Below are 24,405 nucleotides of genomic sequence, written 5' to 3' on the forward strand. Positions count from 1 at the left end.
ACTCTCAACCACTGCGCCACCAGGGAAGCCCCATCTTAAGGCTTTGAAGCCTTTGGCAAATTGCAGTTCTTGAAAATAAGAGGTTGCAAACAGGGAAGTGCCAAATGAAATTTCCAATTATGTATTTGCAATATATAAACCCTAAAATACAACTCAGAGAACTGCAGAAAACTCTATTTAAAAACACAACCATGCTGGAAAAAACACATTCTTCACAGAAATACAAGGGACATGGCATTAGAGACACAGTTAATAGTTAATAAAGGTATATGACTATGACACAAAGACTATTCTGCCTTGATCATGTTTTTAACAATCAAATATTTGATACTAAAAAAAAGTTTACTTTCATGAATACATTCATTTTTAAGAATTAAAAATTCTTATTTTTAAAAATAGTTTTGGAATAAATAAAAACAGTGTCAAATATTTCAACAAATTATGTAACTATTTTCAGCACCCCTTTTACTCTCAAGACTTCAGTCTGGATGATAAATTACATGGTCACTCCAGCCACTAGGCATACTCAATTTTGTTCACTCTCCACCAACCTAGCACAGTGCCCGTAGTGAGTACTGAATACATGTTTGCCAACTTATTGAAGAGCTCATCCCTTTGATCTTTCCAATAGAGTTTATATGGATTAGTAGAGACCTCACATAAATGAATTCACAAATAAGGGGAGGAAATCCCCATCCCCGCCCTACCATTAACTACTTCAGTTCAAGATATCAGTTACTAGTTACCTAAGTTAGGTCCCTTGATCTCACCAATCTTGTCCCCAACACGAATCACACCAAATCTTTAATATCTTAATTCTCACCTTCCCAGCTCGGACTCTCATCATCTCTCTCTCTTGGATTCTACCTAGCATTTTGCAAATCTGTCTCTCTGCCTCCATTAATTCCCATGTTAATATTTTGGTATATATCTCTTTGTATTCTTTTTTTTTTTTTTTTTTTTTTTTTGCGGTACGCGGGCCTCTTCACTGTCGTGGCCTCTCCCGTCGCGGAGCACAGGCTCCGGACGTGCAGGCTCAGCGGCCATGGCTCACAGGCCCAGCTGCTCCGCGGCATGTGGGATCTTCCCGGATCGGGGCACGAACCCGTGTCCCCTGCATCGGCAGGCGGACTCTCAACCACTGCGCCACCAGGGAAGCCCCTCTTTGTGTTCTTTTTAACACACACATCAAAGTATATATACAGTCATCCCTCGGCATCAGTGGACGCTCAAGTCCCTTATGGCTGGCCCTCTGTACCTCGGATACAGAGGGCCAACTACAGCACACTTTTTAAAGAGAGAAAAATGTCATATTTTAAATCTGAAGTCATTCCCCTACTTGATGATATCTTAGAAAATCCAAACTCCTTAACAAGACTTTTGAGGTCTTCTACAATCTAGCCCCAATTTATGTTCTGTCATGCCTCGAATTCTAGCCTCTACGTACTACCTGCAGTCCCCAAACACACCATGTACCAATGACTCCTCCATTCCTATATTCCTATAAATTCTGGCTCCAGAATGTCTGGACTCAAACTCTCATATTCCACAATAGGAAATCAACAAATAATGTCTAAAATTAATAAATAAACAGAAGTATAATCATATGATTTAGAAATATGACTTTTAAAAAAAAATCAGGAAAATGCTTGCTTAATCATGGCCATGTTAACACAATTCTAACTAATGAAATGTGAAAGTAAGCCGGCCAAAGGGCTTCTGGTCAGAGATTTTATGCTCCTAAAAGAAGATAAAGTGGGGGAATTCCCTGGTGGTCCAGTGGTTAGGACTCGGCAATTTCACTGCCGGGGGCCCAGGTTCAATCCCTGCTCAGGGAACTAATTTCCTGCAAGCTGCGAGGTATATCCCACAAGCTGCAAGGTGTGCCCCCCGCCCAAAAAAAAAGAGAAAAAGAAATGAGAGAAAGACAAACAGTTTCTGCAACCAAAAATGTAATAACTGATTCATTCATAGATCAAACCAACAGGTAAAACGTTACTAGAGAATAAGATAGTTGCACCATCTCAAAGCATCACTCTACCTATCATTTATTAATTACAAAGGGGGAAAGTACCTTTAATGGAGAAATCCGGCAGGCTCTATCTTACCCAAGGGCTCAAACTTAGTATCTCCAATAATAGGAAAAAATGACATTATGCACTGAGATGTGATGCACTGAGAAAGACACATCACCTAGTAGTATTTTTGCCAAAATGTTTAATTTGAATCTATTCATGAGGAAACAAATCCAAAATGTGGGCCATTCTTAATAAAATATGTAGACTCATTCAAAAAAGTCAAGGTCAAAAAAAAAAAGTCAATGTCACTATCTTATTTATTCTAGATTAACAAAAGTAAAGAGACAAGACAACTAAATTCAATGCATAATCTTGAATTGGACTCTGGACACCTACACCACCAACCACTCCCCAAAAAAGGCAAAAATGTTGAGGCAGTTTGAGTAAGAACTATAAAGCATATATTACTGACTAATATTAAATTTCTTGGGTGTAACTATGAGATTGTAGTTATATAAGAGAACATTCTTGTTCTGAGGAGATACGTACTAGAGTATTTAGGGGATGAAGTGTCATGATATCTGTAGCTTACTTACAAATTTTCAAATGGCTTAGCAAATAAAAGAAATACAAATACAAATGGTATGAGTGCACAAATGCAGCAAAATGTTAATAATATAGGGCTTCCCTGGTGGCGCAGTGGTTGAGAGTCCGCCTGCCGATGCAGGGGATACGGGTTCGTGCCCCGGTCTGGGAAGATCCCACATGCCGCAGAGCACCTGGGCCCGTGAGCCACGGCCGCTGAGCCTGTGCGTCCGGAGCCTGTGCTCCGCAACGGGAGAGGCCACAACAGTGAGAGGCCCTCGTAACACAAAAAAATAAAAAAATAAAATAAAATAAAATAAAAAGCTGGAAGGGAAAAAAAGAGACACGAGGAAGAACTTGTCCCTTTTCCTCTGGATGATGTTATGACTCAGTATGTGTGGAGCCTAAAATTGCTGCATGTATCTCTATACCAATGAAGAGAACTAGCCTGAGGACAAACTAACTGACTGAGTGGCAGGATGTAAAGATAACTTGGGTTCTTGGTGAGGATGCTGAGCATTTAACAAACTAACCCTAAAAGTGACACATCTTCAAACATTTTGTTGTTGTTTAAGCCAGCTGGGTTGGGGGGCGGGGGGGCAGGGAAAAGCAAGCAGCTGTCACCTCCTAATACATAAATGTACTGAAAAAAAGTATTGCCATCAATATTACATTAAGGATGAGGAACAAAGAATTAGCAGCAAAGAAGAGGGACATCACAATACTTATCCTTTCTATGCTACACATTCTAATGCTATGTTTTTAAGCTAATAGGCATTACTTTAAATATAATATTTAAAAATATATATTATTCAAATAAAAACAGATGCACCTGTCATTGGAAATCACTTTCCTGACCCAGGAGTAAAGACACTTACTACAGTGATTTACCACACGATAAAAACATTCTAAACCAAAGAAAATGTCATATATAGAAACCAACTCCATCCCTTTTCTGAAAGCTCCTAGAACCTTAGGCTGGTGGTAGTTAGATTTTGACATTCCAGTGAGTCCCATTTAAGGGGTATGATGTTTGATGCTGGGAAGAGCAATGGCTGCTTAAAATTATCAACAAAAGAGATAAATGGGAAAACAAATCTCAACTACGTATCAGCTCTTTCAACCTAAAAATATGAAAAGCAAGTCAAATTCTTTGTCTATAAAGAAACTACATCTAATCTGTTTATAACCATCCCCAAAATTATGTACCCAAAGAAATTACTCTTGTAAAAGATATTTTTCTTCTCATTTGTGTGTGTGTGTGTTTTGATAACTACTTCTATTTTTTATTTATTTATTTTTTGCCTGCGTTGGGTCTTCGTTGCTGCGTGCGGGCTTTCTCTAGTTGCGGCAAGCAGGGGCTACTCTTCATTGCGGTGCGTGGGTTTCTCATTGCAGTGGCTTCTCTTGTTGCAGAGCACAGGTTCTAGGCGCATGGGCTTCAGTAGTTGTGGTGCACAGGCTCAGCAGTTTTGGCTTGCAGGCTCTGGAGCACAAGCTCAGCAGTTGTGGCACGTGGGCTTAGCTGCTCCGTGGTATGTGGGATCTTCCCAGACCAGGGATCAAACCTGTGTCCCCTGCACTGGTAGGTGGATTCTTAACCACGGCGCCACCAGGGAAGTCCAAAAAGATACTTTTCAGTAAATTTTTATGAGTCACAAAATGGTAGCCCTTGTACCAATATTTCAGGTCTGGCCAGTATTGTTTTGTTCTAGGTTTTTTAAAATGATTTCACTTTTGTAAAAGTCTGTATTTCCAGCTTCTCTGGTATAATGTACTGGAAAGAATATGGGCTTTAGAGTCTGAGAGACCAGGATTAACAATTCTACTTTCACCACTTACTAGCTGGGTGACCTTCTTGGCTCAATTACTTAATGTTCCTAATCCTCAACTTTCTCATTAACAAAATGGGGATAATACAAATTTCCTCAGAGGATTAGTGTGAGAATGAACTGAAATAATGTACAGGCATACCTCATTTTATTGCATTTCACTTCACTGTGCTTCAAAGACGTTGCACATTTTTACAGATTGAAGGGTTTGTGGCAACCCTGTGTCGAGGATGTCTGTTGGCATCATTTTTCCAACAGCACTGCTCACTTCCTCCTGTCTGTGTCACATTTTGATAATTCTCGAAATATTTCAAAGTACTGGAGGTTTGTTCCAGACCACCACAATAAGGCAAATGCCACAATAAAGCAAGTCACATGAATCTTCTGGTTTCCCAGTGCATGTAAAAGTTATGTTTATACAACGCTGTAGTCTATTCAGTAATAGCATTCGGTCTAAAAAAATGTACATACCTTAAAGATATTTTATTGCTAAGAAATACTAACCATCATGTGAGCCTTCAGTAAGTCATAGTAACATCAAAGATCGCTGATCACAGATCACTATAACAAACACAGTAATAATGAAAAAGTTTTTGAAATATTATGAGAATTACCAAAATATGACAGAGACACGAAGTGAGCAAATGCTGTTGGAAAAGCAGACTTGCTCAATGCAGGGTTGCCACAAACCTTCAGTTCGTAAAAAGTTAAGAATCTGTGAAGAACAATAAAGCAAAGCACAGTAAAATGAGGTACGCCTGTACTGAGTGCACTTTGGACATGACCATGCTGGTATGGCCTGAACTATGTATGCTATACAATCCCAACCTAGCTGTGATGTGGTTTTTTTTTTTTATTGTGGTAAAAACAAGTACCAGGGCTTCCCTGGTGGTGCAGTGGTTAAGAATCCACCTGCCAATGCAGGGGACAGGGGTTCGAGCCCTGCTCTGGGAAGGTCCCACATGCCGCGGATCCACGGATCAACTAAGCCCACGCACCACAACTACTGAGCCTGTGCTCTAGAGCCCATGAGCCACAACTACTGAGCCTGTGTGCCACAACTACTGAAGCCCGCATGCCTAGAGCCCATGCTCCACAACAAGAGAAGCCATCACAATGAGAAGCCAGCGCACTGCAACGAAGAGTAGCCCCCAGCGCACCGCAACTAGAGAAAGCCGCAGCAACAAAAGACCCAACGTAGCCAAAATAAATAAATAAATAATAAAATTAATTAATTAATTAATTTTTTTTAAGTACCATAAAATTTACCATCTTGGGCTTCCCTGGTGGCGCAGTGGTTGAGAGTCCGCCTGCCGATGCAGGGGATACGGGTTCGTGCCCCGGTCTGGGAAGATCCCACATGCCGCGGAGCGGTTGGGCCCGTGAGCCATGGCCGCTGAGCCTGCGCGTCCAGAGCCTGTGCTCCGCAACGGGAGAGACCACAACAGTGAGAGGCCCGCGTACCACAAAAAAAAAAAAAAAAAAAAATTTACCATCTTAACCATTTTTAAGTGTACTGTTCAGTAGTGTTAAGTATATTCACACTGTAGTGCCACAGATCTCCAGAACTTTTTCATCTTGCAGAACTACGTGCATTAAACAACGCTCCTTTGCCCCTTTTCCCCCAGCTCCTGATAAGCACAAATGGACTTTGGGTTCCTTCCACCTCATGGCTACTGTAACAAGTGCTACTATGAACACGAATGTGCAAAATCTCTTCAAGACTCTGCTTTCAATTCCTCAGGATCTATATCCAAAGGTGGGACTGCTGAACCATACAGTAGTTCTATTTTTTAAATTATCTGACTAGTTATGATAATCGTAATCCTAAAGTACTCACGGTTTTTGCCCCAATAAACCTCTGGAATATTTACCATGTACTTCTCAAATTTCGCATTTTGGTTAAAAAAACTTATCATCATGCCTGTGAGACATGCTCCTAACTAGCATACTCCGTAAGTTAGTGGCACCGATTCGCCCAGCCAGTGGTAGCATCAGGATTATGTGACATGGATCTAATCCTGCCACTCACTACCCCATCTATAGGACGAAGTACAAGCTTACTGTCAGATCATATAAGGCCCTTCACAGTCGGCACCACATAATTTCTAAACACTTTATGCTCCAGACCCAAAAGGTTGATAAACAGGGAACTGGTTAACTAAATCGTGATACATCTAATGGAACACTATGCAGCAGTTTTTAAAAAATGAAGAAACTAATCATGAGGAATGATCTCCAAGATACACTGTGGAGGGCGGAAAAAAAGTAAAATACAACTATTTCTGTGATGTATTTAATAGTACAACCTTGGTTCTCAAACTTCAGCTTGTATGCAAATCATCTGGACGGCTCTGTCAAAACACAGATGGCTGAGTCCTATCCAAGGAATTTCTGATTCAACAGCTGACAGGTAGAACGTGAGAATTTGCATTTCCAGCAAGTTTCCCAGTGATGCTGGTGCTGCCGTGAAGAGGTCCACACTTTGGAACCAGTGTCTTCACAGTCACTGCGTATTTCAAAAAATGGATCATTCTTTGTTCATTGCAGCACTATTTACAATAGCCAGGACATGGAAGAAACCTAAATGTCCATTAACAGATGAATGGATAAAGATGTGGCACATATATTCAATGGAATATTACTCAGCCATAAAAAGGAACGAAATTGAGTTATTTGTAATGAGGTGGATGGACCTAGAGTCTGTCATACAGAGTGAAGAAAGTCAGAAAGAGAAAAACAAATACCAGATGCTAACGCACATATATGGAATCTAAAAAAAACGGTACTGATGAACCTAGTGGCAGGACAGGAATAAAGATGCAGACATAGTGAATGGACTTGACGACATGGTGGGGAAGGGGACAAGGTGAGAGAGTAACACTGACATATATACACTACCAAATGTAAAATGGATGGCTAGTGGGAAGCTGTTGCATAGCACAGGGAGATCAGCTCGGTGCTTTGTTGATGACCTAGAGGGGTGGGATAGGGAGGGTGGGAGGGAGGCTCAAGAGAGATGGGATATGGGGATATATGTATATGTATAGCTGACTCACTTTGTTGTACAGCAGAAACTAACACAACATTGTAAAGCAATTATACTCCAATAAAGGTATTTTTTTAAAAAGGATAATTCTTTATCATCTTTAAAGAAAATCAACCCACCACAGATTGTTCAAATTCAATGGTTCAGGAAAGCGAAATATGGTCTTAAAAGAAAATCATCCACTGAAGCAGATGATGGCAGGTATGTGAGAAAATTTAACTGACAAACAGCAAGGAGGATGAGCCAAGCTTTAATAGTACTCCATGGTACATTTCAAAATCTACAGAACAACATATGTACAATTGCATTGCATATATCATACAAAATCAAGCAGGCACACTGACACCATAGCTTTCAGGAAGATGTCTTTTACAGTAGAAGAGTCAAGAACAAACTAACAAAAATTTTTAATTACTTACTCTTGAAATTAAGTCACCTATAATGCTTTCCTTAAAATTAATGTTTTAAGACCTCCATTTCTTCCCTTCTAGCCACTCATTTCCATCAACCAACAAATGCACCTAACAACAGATGATAAAACAAACTGTATTTGAAAATACAGTTCCCTAAAAAACTCTCACTAAATTGAAGCAATTTTAAACTCAGTAGATTTGCTAAAATTCAATAGACGATCAGGAAAAAAGGCAAATGTTTGAAGAAACAAATCCATTCGGCAGGGGCTAAAGTATTCCAGGGGGCTCACGCATTCCAAGGGAGACAGAATGTCAAGGATGAGGATGTTATCTGAGACTGAGGCAAGTTTTAAAAGGCAAAACTGTGCTTAACTAAATCACTGCTGGAGTTGGAAATCATCATTTAATAGAAAGACCACAACCTTGGGCAAAGAGTAAGAGCATTCATATATATATGTATCTTCATCACCAATGACTTAAACAGTGCCTGCTAAAAAGCATAACGTAGAAAAAAAGTAAATATCAGCTCAAGAAAATGTGTTGGGGGCTAAAGAAGAAAGTTTAAAAAAAGTCCTGTAATCTGTGGCACCTACATGTAGACATCCTATTAAAGAAAGTTTTTCAGAAGAGAAATTGAAGAAAAATTAGAGGGGGAAGGGGCTTCCCTGGTGGCACAGTGGTTAAGAATCCGCCTGCCAATGCAGGGGACAGGCGTTCAAGCCCTGGTCCAGGAAGATCCCATATGCCGCGGAGCAACTAAAGCCTGTGCGCCACAACTACTGAGCCTGCGCTCTAGAGCCCGTGAGCCACAACTACTGAGCCCACCCACCACAACTACTGAAGCCCGCGTGCCTAGAGCCCGTGCTCCACAATAAGAGAAACCACCGCAATGAGATGTCCAAGCACTGCAATGAAGAGTAGCCCCCTCACTGCAACTAGAGAAAGCCCACGCGCAGCAATGCAGGCCCAAGGCAGCCAAAAATAAATACATTAAAATAAATTAAAAAAAAAAAAGATGAACCAAAATTGATAGGACCACCTTGTAAAATTGTTCAATACTATCTGTGAAAGCTAGTACCTACCAAAGCTAAAATATATGTGTACACCATGACCCAGCAATCCCACCCCTAACTACACACCCAAGAGGACTGTGTGCGTATTTTTAAAAAAAGAAAAAGAAAAAAAAAAGTTATAGGGGGAAGTCGTGATAGTGTAGTGTAAAAATTAGTCATTTGAGTATATCAGGTTAACAATGAAATTATTTTTATTCCTTTAAGCACCCATTGATCATCAGTCACAAATACCCCACAAAGGAAACTGTCCACCTGTTGTTTAATTTATAGTTACCTGTGTTATATAAGATATTACTATTAAATACTTTTATTAGAATATTTTATTGTACAGAGAAATACAAACTGCTAAACCCTGTCTGACTTATCCAAAAAGCCCACTATTCTTGAGGGAGGCATATTAAGTTAAGAGCATGGCTGACTTCCTGGAAGTCCATCTTAGAGTTTAGGTTTAAGCCAGTCTCATTAAGATGCTATTTATGGTCCTGACATTCACAAAACTGTGCAGACCCTTTTTGAATCCATTTAAAATAGAGAAATTACTTCTGTAAATGTTTCATTCAATATGAAAAAAAAATCCTTATGTTTATCCCCCAAAACTGGTTCACTCACATTTTAAAGGATAATCCTCCAACAATCCTAATACTTGAGAACTAGTGAGTAAATCTTAAATTTACCTCATCCAAGCTCATAATTTTGTTTGGATTATATTCACCCTCAGGCTTCACTTTTCCATCAATGCATCCCAATTTCTAAAATTCTTTCTGAATACAAGAAATAATTTCATTTTATTATAATAAAGCATTTATCCAGCATCTTGTGGAAAAATTATTCCACAAAAGTTAAACTCTGATTATACATACATAAGGCACCAAAACTCATTTTTTATTATGTCTCCAAAATATATCAAACTTTCTACCTCAACAGAGACTACTGAAAATAAAAGAACTTCTTCTAGGGAATTCCCTGGCGGTCCAGTGGTTAGGACTCAATGCTTTCACTGCCACAGCCGGGATTCAATCCCTGGTCAGGGAACTAAGACCTCGCAAGCCGTGCAGCACGGCCAAAAAAAAAAAAGGAACTTCTCACTGGCCATAATCATCAATTCATAAACCTGTAACTGTATCATATGGTAATACAATCTTTAATCTTTGTCTTAGTTTTCAGGTCTCCTACCTAAATGTCTATCTCGTCTCATTTCTGCTGGCTGGACATGTCACCTGCATAAAAACAAAAGTCTGCTGCTTCTTCAGGGTCTAATAAAATGGAATTAAAAAACAAAGTCAGTAAGGCACTAAGAAAACACTAAGTACTATGTGTGGCTTTAATTTAGGTGATTTGTGAATATACTATTTGTTTTCATTTGGATTATGTTCAGAGGTTAATGGAAGACTAATCTCTAGATACATGTAAGTGTTACCACCTGACTGTCTAAAATTCTGTATCTTAAAAAAAAAACAAAAAAACTTTCTTTCATGAGGTATAGCAAACATAACTTTGTAAGACAAGAAAACAGAACAGAAAAATAAGGTGTCTTAAAGGGCATAAAAGCTTGTATTTCCCACAAATATGAAATGTCTTAGAAGAGCAGCAAAGATATTGAGAATCAGATTCTAACTTAGGTGCTAAGAAAGTAGTGGTATTTTGGTGCACTTTTCAAAATTCTCCACTAGAACTTAAACTCCACAAGGACAGGCACCAAGTTGTACTACTCACCACTGCATCTCTGGTGCTCACAGAGAGTGCCTGACACATTGTAAAACCTCAACGGCAAGTGCAAAGTCTTATAGCTTAATTTCCTACTTTATTTTTGAAAAATGACTATGGCATACAAATCTTTAATCTATTTTGAATCAGACACCACTTCATACACAAAATTAACTATCTAAAGAGACATAAAAGCAAATGTAGCAAAATATTGGCAATTGGTGACTCTAGAGGAAGGATATAAGAGGATTCATTATAATAAGTATCTTTTCTGTAGGTCTGAAACTTTCCAAAAGAAGAAAAAAGTTTTCAGAATTCTTACTCACTTAAGCAAAGAGCTAACACTTGAACAGTTATTTTGATATTATATTTACCTTCCACAGCACTCTTGTCCATTTATTATGCTGAGTATATATTCCCACACACAAAAATATGCAAAAAGACACTACTGGATTTTTAAAAATTCACACGTATCCATTAATGTCTAATTTAAGGAAGGCAAAGTTAGTAAGACTGAGAATATACAAAGAGGTAGAATAACTCTACTCACACTTTGTAAGGAAAAATGTTTACTAGTAGGTTTCAAACCAGCTAAAAATCAAGCAGGCGATACCTTATCATTCAATGCCAAGTGCTATAATATATAGGACCCACTGCAATCCTCTGACAGATTATGAGTTTGCTGAATCATTTGTGGTCAGTATTCTATAAAATAGTATACATCGAGAGCAAAAGACTTAAATTTAAGACTACAGTCATACTTTGTTCAAAAAGCAAAAAATACTCTCCCTTCCCCCCAAGTAAATCAGCCAAGAATTATCCATCTAAATTAAAGCTCTTTCCTTTAAATGGTGCTGTTGTGAATACTCTGATTCCCTACTACATTCATTTGACTATCCTAAATAACAAAAGTATCAGTATTTTGAAGATGGACTAGATATTTACAAGAACAGTAGCAAAGTATCATCCATCCCTAATCCTACTGGATGTTATTTATGAGTTAAAAAGTGGAGTCAAAAATCATTTGGAGGGCCTTCCCTGGTGGCGCAGTGGTTGAGAATCTGCCTGCTAATGCAGGGGACACGGGTTCAAGCCCTGGTCTGGGAAGATCCCACATGCCGCGGAGCAACTAGGTCCGTGAGCCACAACTACTGAGCCTGCGCGTCTGGAGCCTGTGCTCCACCAACGAAAGAGGCCACGACAGTGAGAGGCCCGCGCACCGCGATGAAGAGTGGCCCCCACTTGCCACAACTAGAGAAAGCCCTCGCACAGAAATGAAGACCCAACACAGCCATAAATAAATAAATTAATTTTTAAAAAAATCATTTGGAGTCAAAAATTACTTCAAATTCCAGTTAAACTAGAAGAGAAAAATCTTTCTGATCCCTTCTCTCCAAAATCACACCAAAACTTTAAGGAAAACAAGAAATATAAAGAGTTTACCCTCATTGCAATGGATAGACATTGTAACTAACCACAATAGATGAAGAAGTTGATGACCTCAGAACCACTGAAGAAGATACCAATGAGGAGCAAGTCAATTCACATCTAAATAGGAGGTTTAGCAACAGGAGGTATTAGGTACCAGGCAGAAAGTAAAGGCTTGATTGAAGGTTTATATAAGGACACCCCAAGACCTAGCCCCCATTTCACATACCCAGATATTACCACTCCTCAAGACCTAGCAGGAGTCTAAAGATTTATTCTCTAGAAAATCTAAAACTGACACACTCTGAATTTAGAAACAAAAGGTTCAGTGGAGTGTGGAGATGAAACTAAAACCAGGGAGATTAAAAAGCCCCACCCATGTTTACAAAGCTCACGAACATCTTTTCAAAGACCCATTCTTCTCTTTTCTTTTTTCTTTTTGGCACTTTAAAAAAATCTTATTGAAGTCCAGCTGATTCAACGACCCATTCTTAATTATGAACGTATGTCCTGAAATCACCAATCATTTGAGAAAGGCCTCTAAAATAAAATACAGAATAAAACAAACATGGGTATGGAAAACTTGAAGGAAAAAGAGAGTCAAGAAAATGTCAAAAAAGCTATCTTCCAAGAAAGACTGTATTTATAAAACAAGAAAAAAATGCTTAAAAAACCAATTTTAAGGAATAAACCAGAAAAAGCACTAGAAATTTAAACATACTACAGCTGAAATAAAAACTTCAATAGAAAAGTTAAAAGATAAAGTCAAAGAAATCTCCCAGAAAGAACGAATTAGCAAAGCTAGAAAATAGAAAATTATACAATCAATCCAGGAAGTCGAACATCCAACTAAAAACAGAAAATAAAGGGAAGAAAATCACAGGAGGGAAAAATGTAAGAAAACATGAAGAAGTTAAGGACCTGGAAAGGCCCACCAAGTATCGAGAACGATAGATTTATTTTTAAAAAGACCCACCCACTGAGGTACATGATCTGTTACCAGGAATTCAAAAAAATTAAAAATCTAAAAACTTCCAGAGACAAACTAGGTCATAAACGATGGATAAAGAATCAGAACGGGGGCTTCCCTGGTGGCGCAGTGGTTGAGAGTCCACCTGCCGATGCAGGGGACACAGGTTCGTGCCCCGGTCCGGTAGGATCCCACATGCCGCGGAGTGGCTGGGCCCGTGAGCCATGGCCACTGAGCCTGCACGTCCGGAGCCTGTGCTCTGCAACGGGAGAGGCCACAACAGTGAGAGGCCCGCGTACCGCGCAAAAAAAAAAAAGAATCAGAATGGTATTGTACCTGCCAACAACATCAGAAGCTAAAAGACAAAAGTAATACTTTCAAAATCCTAAGGGAAAATTATTTTCAAAACAGAACCCTAGGCCCAGTCAAACTTTTAATTGAGTGAAAGGAAAGAATTTAGACATTGTCAAATATGGAAAGTCTCAAAAAGTTTCCTTTGCCATGTACTCTTTTTGCAAGAAGCTACTAGAGAATGATATGATCCAAGGCAATAAATTAACAACAGTATCTCACATGAGAGAGGCTAATGGAACAGAAGCAAGAAGGAGAAAGACCTAGAAGAGAGGTATCCAGGAAGAAATATATATATATCTGTAATGGCTTGACTGCGTAGAAATTCATTCTGAGAGGTTATTGGAGGATGTAGGAAGACTTGATAATGGGTAAAGGAAATTAATCAAATAAAGAGAACTTTCAACTTCAGAGAATAGGAGACAGAGTCATAACAGACTATTTGGCTTGATAGGGAATATTCACATGGGCATATTAATGTAACCACTGGATATCAATTTAACAAAAAAACCTGGGATAAAAGTGGGGTGAGATTATAACAGGTTAAAATTTTCATCTAATATTGAATTAATACTCAAGAGATGGCTGTATACCTTATCTTTTGAAAATATAGGAGTATATAACAGAAGAGGTAGAAGATGCTTCTAAAGAAAAGGACTGAAGAGGGAGAGGAAATGAGTCAGGAAACTGCTTTTTTTGTTACTATAAATCTTTTAGCAGTTTATTTAACTTCAAATATGTGTACATATCACTGATAAAAATTAACTTTAAAAAGCTTTCAAGGGACTTCCCTGGTGGTGCAGTGGTTCAGAATTCGCCTGCCAGTGCAGGGGACACAGGTTCAAGCCCTGGTCCGGGAAGATCCCACATGCCGCAGAGCAACTAAGCCTGTGCGCCACAACTACTGAAGCCCAGCTACTGAAGCCCACGTGCCTAGAGCCCATGCTCCGCAAGAAGAGAAGCCACTGCAATGAGAAGCCCACGCACTGCAACGAAGAGTAGCCTCCGCTCACCGCAACTCGCATGCAGCAACGAAGACCCAACGCAGACAAATAAATAAAATAAAATGTATAAAGATCTCATAAAACTCAATAGTAAAAAAAAAAAAAAAAGAAAAAAGAATGCAATTAGAAAATGGACAACTGACGTGAACAGATATTTCACCAGAGAACACACAGATGGCAAATAAGAACATAAAAAGATTTTTCAACACCTCTGGCTATCAAGGAAATGCGATTTAAAACAACAATGAGATTATTACTACACACTTATCAGAATAGCTAAAACACAAAATAGTAAAACCACCAAATGCTGGTGAAGATGCAGAGAAACAAGATCACTCACACACTATTGAAGGAATATAAAATAGTACAGCCACTCGAGAAACAGTTCGGTAGTTTCTTATAAAACTAAACATGCAATTACCATGTGACCCAGTAATTGCACTATTAGGCATTTATCCCAGAGAAACAAAAATTTATGATCATACAAAACCTTCTACACAAAAATTCATAGCAGCTTTATTTATAACAGCCAAAAACTGGAATCAGCCCAGGTGTTCCCCAATGGGTGAGTCGTTAACCAAACTGTGGGGAATGCATACCATGAAATACTACTCAATAATAAAAAAGGAACTACTGATGCATACAACTTGGATGAATCTCCAGGGAATTAAGCCGACTGAATAAAAGCAAATCCCAAAAGGTTACATCGTATATGGTTCCATTTATATTACATTTGTGAACGACAAAATTTTATAAATGGAGGACAAAGTTTTGGAGGAGAGAAGGCGGGGTGGAGGGAGGAAAGAGGTATAGTTAAAAAAGAACACAAGGGATCCTTGTCCCTTAGAACTGTTCAGTATCTTGACTGTGGTGGTGGCTACATGAACCTACAGAAATGACAAAACTGTAGTGAATTTCATACACACACACACACAAATGAGTACAAGTAAAACTAGAGAAATTTGAGTAAGACTGGTGTGCTGTAACAGATGACAATATCCTGGTTGTGATATTATACTACAGTTTCACAAAATGTTACCATTAGGAGAAACTGGGCAAAGTGTACAAGGGGTCCTTCTGTATTGTTTTTTACAACTGCATGTGAATCTACAACTGCCTTAATAAAAATGTCAATTAAAAAAACACTGCATAAGCATTGCTACTGGTATGAAAGAAACAAATCAATACTGTCCTCTGTTCTGATTTTGCTACACTGTACTTTTTGGGTCTCCAGAATAATGTTTTTTTCCATTTTCTAATGTTTTACAACCTTGGATGCTCTGTTTCTGAGTCATGCTGGAAACTTAAATGTTCCATCACCAGTTGCTGCTTTCCCCAAAAATATGATTTTTCATCTCTGGAAAGAAGGATAAACATCAAGCAATCACTTTTGCTTGTAACTCAAAATATATGGTACTACTATCTTCAAATATAATGTTTTTTCTCATTTGAGATTTACCTTCAGATGAGTTTTCTTCATCAAAATTTTACTCTAGTCATATTTTCAAATTCCTTTTCTTATAACTCAAATTTAAAGGACTTAATCCATTAACCCCCAATATTCACCTCTTTGAAGGAAGCAAATCCATGACCTTTTCAAGACTTTTATCAGTCTTTGGGTTCAGACAATGGTCTCAACACTCTCTATAGCTCTCTTACACTCTACCTTTATGACTGAACCATCTCCATAAGCAGTCTTCCCATGCAGATCTCTTAGCTATTCACAAATTTATATTTTGTGCTAAATAACGGTCTCTTATTTGTAAATCAACTCAACAAGCCCCCATTTCTCTGTTAATCACAATTGCTATCCCAGCACTGGCTGGGCAACTCTGTACTGTTAAAAGTTGAAACAGGGGGCTTCCCTGGTGGCGCAGTGGTTGAGAGTCCGCCTGCCGATGCAGGGGACACGGGTTCGTGCTCCAGTCTGGGAGGATCCCACATGCCGCGGAGCGGCTGGGCCCGTGAGCCATGGCCGCTGAGCCTGCGTGTCCGGAGCCTGTGCTCCACAACGGGAGAGGCCACAGCAGTGAGAGGCCCGCGTACCGCAAAAAAAAAAAAAAAAAAAAAAAAAAAAAAAAGTTGAAACAGATTGACAGTATTTCTCCTATCATTCTTTCCCTTTACAAACCAAACAGGAATATCAGTATTTCCTTTGCCACATCTCGTATACCATTATACACCATAATTCTTGAAAATAAAATAATTATTTCTAACATCATCAGCTCAGCTCTGCTGTGTTACACTCTGTTTGCAAAAGACAAGTAACCTGAACAAACCCCTTGGTATTTGGTGCTGAGACTTGTTACTTTCCCACTTCTGTCAAAACAAAGACAAAACAACAATAAACCACTGTAACTCCACTTTTCAAATTAAAATTGATGAGTAGGAGAATGATCCTATCATTAATTTTTTCAAACAAAACAATGAAGTTCTCAGGATGAGAAACACAGCCATGAACAGGATTGGATGTGGATTTTAGTCAAAACTCTTTCACTAATTAGCCATATAATTTTCTGCAAATTACTTCCCCTCATCAGTCTCAGTTTCCTGACTCAGTTTCCCTGGTGGTGCAGTGCCACCGCCTGCCAATGCAGGGGACACGGGTTTGATCCTTGGTCCAGGAAGATCCTACATGCCGCGCAGCAACAAAGCCCATGCACCACAACTACTGAGCCTGAGCTCTACAGCCCACGAGCCACAACTACTGAGCCCACGTGCCACAACTACTGAGGCCTGCCCGCCTAGAGCCTGTGCTCTGTAACAAGAGAAGCCACTGCAATGAGAAGCCCGCGCACCGCAACGAAGAGAAGCCCCCCGCTCCGCTCACTGCAACTAGAGAAAGCCTGTGCGCAGCAACTAAGACCCAACGCACTAAAAAAAAAAAAAGGAAAAAAAAATTCATATTAGGGTACTTTCTTGTATTAATATTCCAAGGAGATCCATGCAGATACACACAACAAAAAGAAAAACCTGCCTTCAGTATCTGAAAGTACAGACAGGTAATAATAAAGCATGGGAAAGTACCTTAAAGGATCCTCTTGACTCAATGACCACTGGTTAACAGTAGCTATCACATGAAACAGTGAGGGGCTGACTGTGATTAAATGCTCTTTTAGAGAGCTGTGTCAAGTGGCAGAGTTTTTTTGGGGGGCTTTTTGGTAGTAAAATATACATAACATAAAACTGACCATTTAAACCATTTTTTAATTGCAGTAAAAAAAAAACACATAACATAAAAATATACCAACTTAACCAGTTTTAAGTGTATAGTGCAGTAGTGTTAAGTGTATTTGCATTGATACACAACAGATCTCCAAAACTTCTTCATCTCATAAAACTAAAACTATACTATAATCCATTAAACAACTCCCCATTTCCCCTTTCCCCCAGTCCCTGGGAGACTATCATTCTACTTTCTACTATTCTACTTTCTGTTTCTATGAATTTGACAACTTTAAATACCTCATATAAATGGAATCATGCAGTATTTGTCCTTCTGTGCATGTTAACCATTTCTAAGTATACAATTCAGTGGTATTAAATATATTCACACTGCTGTGCAAGCATCACCACTATCCATCTCCAAAACTTTTTCATCTTCCCAAACTGAAACTCTGTACCCTTTAAGCAATAATTCCCCACTAACTGAAATTCTGTACACATTAGCCAATAACTTCCCATTACCCAGTCCCCAGGCCCTGGTAACCACTATTCTTTCTCTGTGAATTGACCTATTCTAGGTACCTCACATAAATGATTTTATGCAGTATTTGTCTATTTGTGTCTGGCTTGTTTCACTTAGCATAGTGTTTTCAGTGTTTATCCATGTTGTAAAATCTATCAGAACTTCACTCCTTTTTAAGGTTGAATAATATTCCATTGTATGTATATACTACATCTTGTGTATCCATTCATTGGTCTATGGACATTTGGGTTGTTTCCACCTTTCAGCTACTGTGAATAATGCTGCTGAACAGACAATAACAAGTGCTGATGAGGATGTGGAGAAATAAAACCTTGGTGCAGTGTTATGGGAACATAAAACTGTGCAGCCACTGTGGAAAACAATATGGTGGTTTCCCAAAAACTTAAAAATAGAACTATGGTATGATCTAGCAATGCCACTTCCAGGTATATACCCAAAAGAACTGAAAGCAGGGACTCGAACAGATAAGTCTATGACAAAGTTCTTTTTCTTTCCCAAAGTTAATTTTTGATGTCAGTCATCCTAATGAATGTGAAGTAACGTCACACAGTGGTTTTGATTTGCATTTCCCTAATGATTAGTGATGTTGAACATCTTTCCATGTGTTTACTGGCCCTTTGTGTATCTTCTTTGGGAAAATCTCGGGATAGTTCTTAATCAGTCTAAAAATACAGGTTCAAATGAAAGAAATTGCTTAGGCGGGCTTCCCTGGTGGTGCAGTAGTTGGGAATGCGGGGGACACAGGTTCGAGCCCTGGTCCAGGAAGATCCCATGTGCCGCAGAGCAAGTAAACCCGTACGCCACAACTACTGAGCCTGCGCTCTAGAGCCCGTGAGCCACAACTACTGAGCCCGTGTGCCACAACTACTGAGCTTGAGCGCCTAGAGCCGGAGCTCTGCAACAAGATAAGCCACCTCAATGAGAAGCCCGCGCACCGCAGCGAAGACCCAACACAGTCAAAAATAAATAAATAAATAAATAATTTTTTTTAAAAAAAGAAAGAAATTCCTTAGGCACGCTGGCATTCCTGCAGCATGAGCCACTGCCTGGGTGTCACAGCAAAGTCCTGTCACATTTAATATGAAAAAGGTTTTGCTCAATTCTCTAAAAAGCAGCCTCTCCATATAAAATGGGCTCATTTCAATTAAATAAACCAATTCTTAACTGCATGTTAGTGGAACCATCCTACTCTTCCAACGCTTAGTAAAAACACTCAGAAGGACAACAAAAAGGGTGTGTTCATTATACCTCTCCCAGAGGCAAGAGCCTTTACCAATTTAATTTTTTTTTTTTTTTTTTTTTTGGTGGTATGCAGGCCTCTCACTCTTGTGGCCTCTCTCGTTGCGGAGCACAGGCTCCAGACGCGCAGGCTCAGTGGTAATGGCTCATGGGCCTAGCCGCTCCGCAGCATGTGGGATCCTCCCGGACCGGGGCACGAACCCATGTCTCCTGCATCGGCAGGCGGACTCTCAACCACTGCGCCACCAGGGAAGTCCACCAATTTAATTTTTTACATGGAACCCAGAGACTCCATTTCCCAGTGAAAGACAGTCCTAACAGAAAAAGTAATATGAAGTCGAGGGGTGGAGGGAGGATTAACAACACCAAAAGATAGCACTTTCAGTAAAACAGCCCACTAAAAATTTCTGCTTTGGGACGAGTCCAAGTAACTACCATATCACGAAAAGGGTAATGCTTTCCTGAGCTCATACTGCCAACGGGGTTATAGCCAAATAAACCAATGAAATCTGCTCATCCAAAACCAGTAACTCTCTTTAGCAAATACTTCAACAATCTCAATTTCCAAGACCAGTTTTACCCTAAAATTACTCTATTAACCAAACAGCTGATTTTCTTAAGTAAAATCTGACCTCAATCTACTTCACATATTTAATGCTCAGAAAGTAGGTAGACAAGAAATGTTAAAATAAAACTAGCCAATTCTAGAGGATGCTGATTACACTTACTACCTGTCTGTCTGCCTGCCTTCATTCACTATTTACCATGCACCCATTAAATGCAGGCACTCTTCTAGGTGCTTAGCATCTATCAGCTAAAAACAAAAGACAAAGCCCTCTGCCCTTGTGCAGCTTATATTCTAGTGCCCTTGGATTCACTTTGCGATTGGTGAGTGTGGAACATACCAGTCATTTGTTTTTACAACTCTGTCTGCAATAAATCTGACCATAAACATCATACACAATTTCTGACACAGATGTGTGGGAAGTGAAAATATACAGAAAAATTTAAATACGGTAGTCTGTGTAAGCACTGTAAGTAAGCACCATAAGCCTATAAAAATTATTTCTTCCAAGAATCAAGAACCAGTAAGTAACTGAAATGACTGTGCCTAAAATAATGAGGGCCAGCGTTGTACTGGCAGTTTGGCCCTCCTGAACACCTGCAAGGTAACTACTTCTGTCCAAACCTCAAGAGGTTTTAACAATCAAGTGACAACTCAAATTTCAGTCTCATTCATAATTAGAGAGTGCTGGAGATTTTTTAAAAAGCAAAGCAGAACAAAAAAACATCCTAGTCAACTGATGAAATTTAAAATGTCCTAAAAGTAGTACACATTCCAAGTATCTCTAATCATCTGCACATTAGCCAACTGGCGAGTTTATACGGTTTAAACATGCATTGTCCAATAGGGTAGCACTAGCCACACTCAGCACCTGAAATGTGCCTAATCTAAATTGAGATGAGCTGTAAATGTAACATACACTCTGGAGAAAAAGAAGGTAAAATGTCTCAACTATATTTTAATCTTGATTACATAATAAAATTATAAGACTGGATAACATGAGTTAAAATATAGTATTAAATACTTCTTTTACTTTTTAAATGTGGCTACTAAAAAATATTATCTATGTGACTCACATTATATTTCTTTTGGATGCCAGGAGACTTCTAAACCTGCACACAGAGCTAATACATGCAATGTGTTGGAGCTGTACTCAGAATTTTACACCCATGTATTTATCCATTTCTCAGCTTACACTGTTCAATGTATCTTATATATCAAAATATCACACATATCCAACACTTTTATATCAAAATATGAAAGTTTCAGAATCTAAAGTGACATTGTTTAGTAGAGTACTAACAAATATTTGTGTGAACACTGCACGCAGGGCATTCAATCCATAAAGGAACTTGTTCTGCCTCACTTCAGCAGCAGAAGGGTCACAAGTTCCATATACAGCTAATATGCATGCACTGTGCTCCTACAGTGTGCCTGGCACCATGCTAGGTGCTTTGCTCTCAATGACCCATAAAATCATCACAACTACCTTATGTGATAGGTACTATTATTAACACTATTTAAAGAAGAAACAAACAGACAGAGATTAATTAACTTGCCAAAGTTCCATGACTAGCAACCTGTGGAACTAGGATTCCAACCCAGCAGGTTTGATCCCAAATTACTATACATTTTCCCTAGTAAAAAGACTACACAAGGGAATTCCCTGGCGGTTCAGTGGTTAGGACTTCCAGCTTTCACTGCAGAGGGCACAGGTTCAATCCTTGGTCAGGGAACTAAGGTCCCCGCAAGTCTTGCGGGGCAGCCAAAAAAAAAAAAAAAAGTAAAAAAGAAAGACTACACAAGAAGATTATGTCATTATCTTACAGGATTGGGCTTTAGTTGAGGGTATGCACTCATTACAAAAGACAAGAGTAGATGGAGTTAATGTTTTGCTTCCTACCCTCCACCCCCTACCCTTCTCAACGACAGGTTAAAGTTGACCACGTGAATTAAATCCCTGATCTTACTACAGGTTTATTTTATGCTCCCTTTTCCAGAAAGGCCCTACCCCACCCCTGTGGTCCAATTCCTATTTGTCCTTCAGACTTCATTTTAGACATCATCTCCATGCAAGCGCCTAATTTAGGCTAGTCACCCCTCCTTCCCATGCTTACCCCCATTGGAGCACTTTCCACACTCTATTGTGATTGTCCTCACTAGACTGCTCCTTAAGAGGTCTATTGTGTTCACTTATCTATCCCCAGTGCCTAAAACAGTGCCTAGCATTAGGTGCTCAATAAATATTTACTGATCTAACTTAACTACCTGACCCACCCAGATACAGCTAAAAGTGGAATATTAAAAGTAAACATAGTGGTAGGAATTGCTAACCCACAGGCAGAGAACAAGTTCTAAGTTTCGTGAAATTTATGACAGGTCTAGAGAGCAGTATGACACTCAGGAAATGATGATTACAATGACCCCCTCCCCCCAAAAAAGGGAGTAAAATCAAAACGTAGTTAAAATGATCACTTGCCCAATTTAAATTCAGTAAAATTTGTTTTATGAGAATGAATTAAGTAGCTGACAAATATTTATCACAAGAAATCCAAATCAACGATTCCAAATGCTATAAACTGTTTGAAATCAGCTTAATTGTGACAATTGCCAGAGTTCAAAGACTACAGTTGCTTTTTAAAAAAATCATCTTAATATAAAACTAGTTACACTTAAAAATGGGTTTCGTTGCACTGCCCCAACGCTGTGTTCTGGGCCCCAAGTGACAGAGACAACTATGTGTCCTTTAAGATATTTATTGTGTGTGGGGGCAAAAACGGATTTCACATACAACCCATTTAACACAATTCGTGTTAATGCACTAAATTGTCTCAGCAGAGTCAAATGGGACTTTCCTAGAGCGTTCTCTTTTCTTTTCCTAAACGGGAAACCGATTTAAAAGGTCAATCTTTAGCTCTTACTTTCACACTAAATAATTCTGAAACATGAGGTGAAAAGTACATTAGAAGTCCCAAGGCTATGACTGGCAAGACACTTCCCTGTAAATTCTAGCATAAAACAGAAGGGAGAACTTCATTCTTTCGGGTTCGAGGACAGAAGCTGATCGTCTCCATTAGATTACTGCTTCTGTTGATGTCTCGAACAGCTCTGTGAGCAAACATGCCAGAGAGTCCCACCCCAAGCACGAAGAGCCTCCGATTGTTTGACACATCAATGGATTAGTCAACGCCGAGCAACTCACTTTTCCCTTCTAATTTGCCTTAATTATTCCTCACACAAATCCTCAAGTTTACTTTAAGACCATATGGAATCTTCTCTTTGCCCTGAAGTATGAATCCAGGCCTTTACCAAATGACTCCTAGTGCTTCAGTCCCAACCACCAGAATAAATCCCTTACAAATATCGTACCGCTAGTAACGCCACACAAACATGGAAAAAGCCAATCCAGACGCTTAAAGAAATAGGATTCTGGAACGCTGTTAATGCTGCATATTTTGTAACAGCAGGCACTGAGCAGAGTGAGAGACTTGAAAGCAAAAGACCGGATGCAAAGCTTGGGAAGACCCCGCCCCAGAAAGCTCGATGCCGATTCAAACAGTAACTTGGGTCTGTCGCCTGGAATCAGAATCACTGAAACAAAGGCGTATATTACTGGAAGCAAGATGTCTGGAATAAAAGAAACGGTTTGCAAATGCAGAGACCGCACACCACCCTCCCACAGGTCTTACCTATGGTGGAAATAAAGGTGGTATTGAAGGCATCATCCGAAAAACGAAAAAGGACGCAGGTCTTCCCCACTCCCGAGTCCCCGATCAGGAGCAGCTTGAAAAGCAGGTCGTACGTCTTCTTCGCCATTGGGAGGAGCGGCACAGGCTCTCGCCGCCGGCGGCCCCAAGGGATCGGTCCCTCTCACTACGGCCAACTCCTCCTCTCTCGGGCGTTCTCAGGCCGGAGGACCGGGAAAGCGTGGGAAAAAGGAGGGCTCGAGAAGGCGCGGGCGACCTAGGAACGGCCTCGTCGAGGAAGCCCCGACGGTGGCTGCGTCCGGTGCCTCCGAGGGCGGCGACCGCGGCTCCGCAGCCTCTCCCAGCCGCTCCGCCCGGTTCCGGGGAGTCGGTCGGGACAAAATGGCCTCCCCTCCCCCCTCAGGGCTGCTCGGCCGGGACGCTCCCACGGGCGAGCAAGCAAGCTCGACCGTCGAGGGAGAGCGGCGGGCGTGAAGACAGTATCCCTCGCGAGCAGCCGCTCCGAGCTAGGACGCGGCGATGGCAGCGAAGGAGGACTCGGAGCCGACGAGCTCAGCTACATAGCCACAGGAAGCCGAGCCGCCCCGGCCAGAGCCACCTTTTCCCCGTGCCCTCTCACGCCGGCGTGCGCGCTGCCTGAGACGCACGCAAGGACGTACGCCCGCCCTCCCCTCGCGCCCTCGCCCTGCGGGCCGCCTCTGCGCACGCGCGCCAGAGGGCGTGGGGGCCCGCGGGGGCGCGGAGTGGAGCTCTAGGTC

The 24,405-nt window shown here is 40.2% G+C and overlaps 1 protein-coding gene across 1 annotated transcript in view; it reads right to left on the minus strand.

Moving 5' to 3' along the window:
• Positions 1-24,204, minus strand: part of RAB10 (RAB10, member RAS oncogene family) — a 74,678-nt gene extending 50,474 nt beyond the window's left edge. The window contains exon 1 of the mRNA XM_079721135.1: positions 23,630-24,204. Coding sequence (XP_079577261.1) covers positions 23,630-23,756 — 127 coding nt within the window. The 5' untranslated portion in view covers positions 23,757-24,204. The remainder of the gene's footprint in view (positions 1-23,629) is intronic.
• Between the last annotated feature and the right edge of the window lie 201 nt (positions 24,205-24,405).

The sequence above is a fragment of the Hyperoodon ampullatus genome (assembly GCF_949752795.1).
Source record: "Hyperoodon ampullatus genome assembly, chromosome: 15".
NCBI lineage: Eukaryota > Metazoa > Chordata > Mammalia > Artiodactyla > Ziphiidae > Hyperoodon > Hyperoodon ampullatus.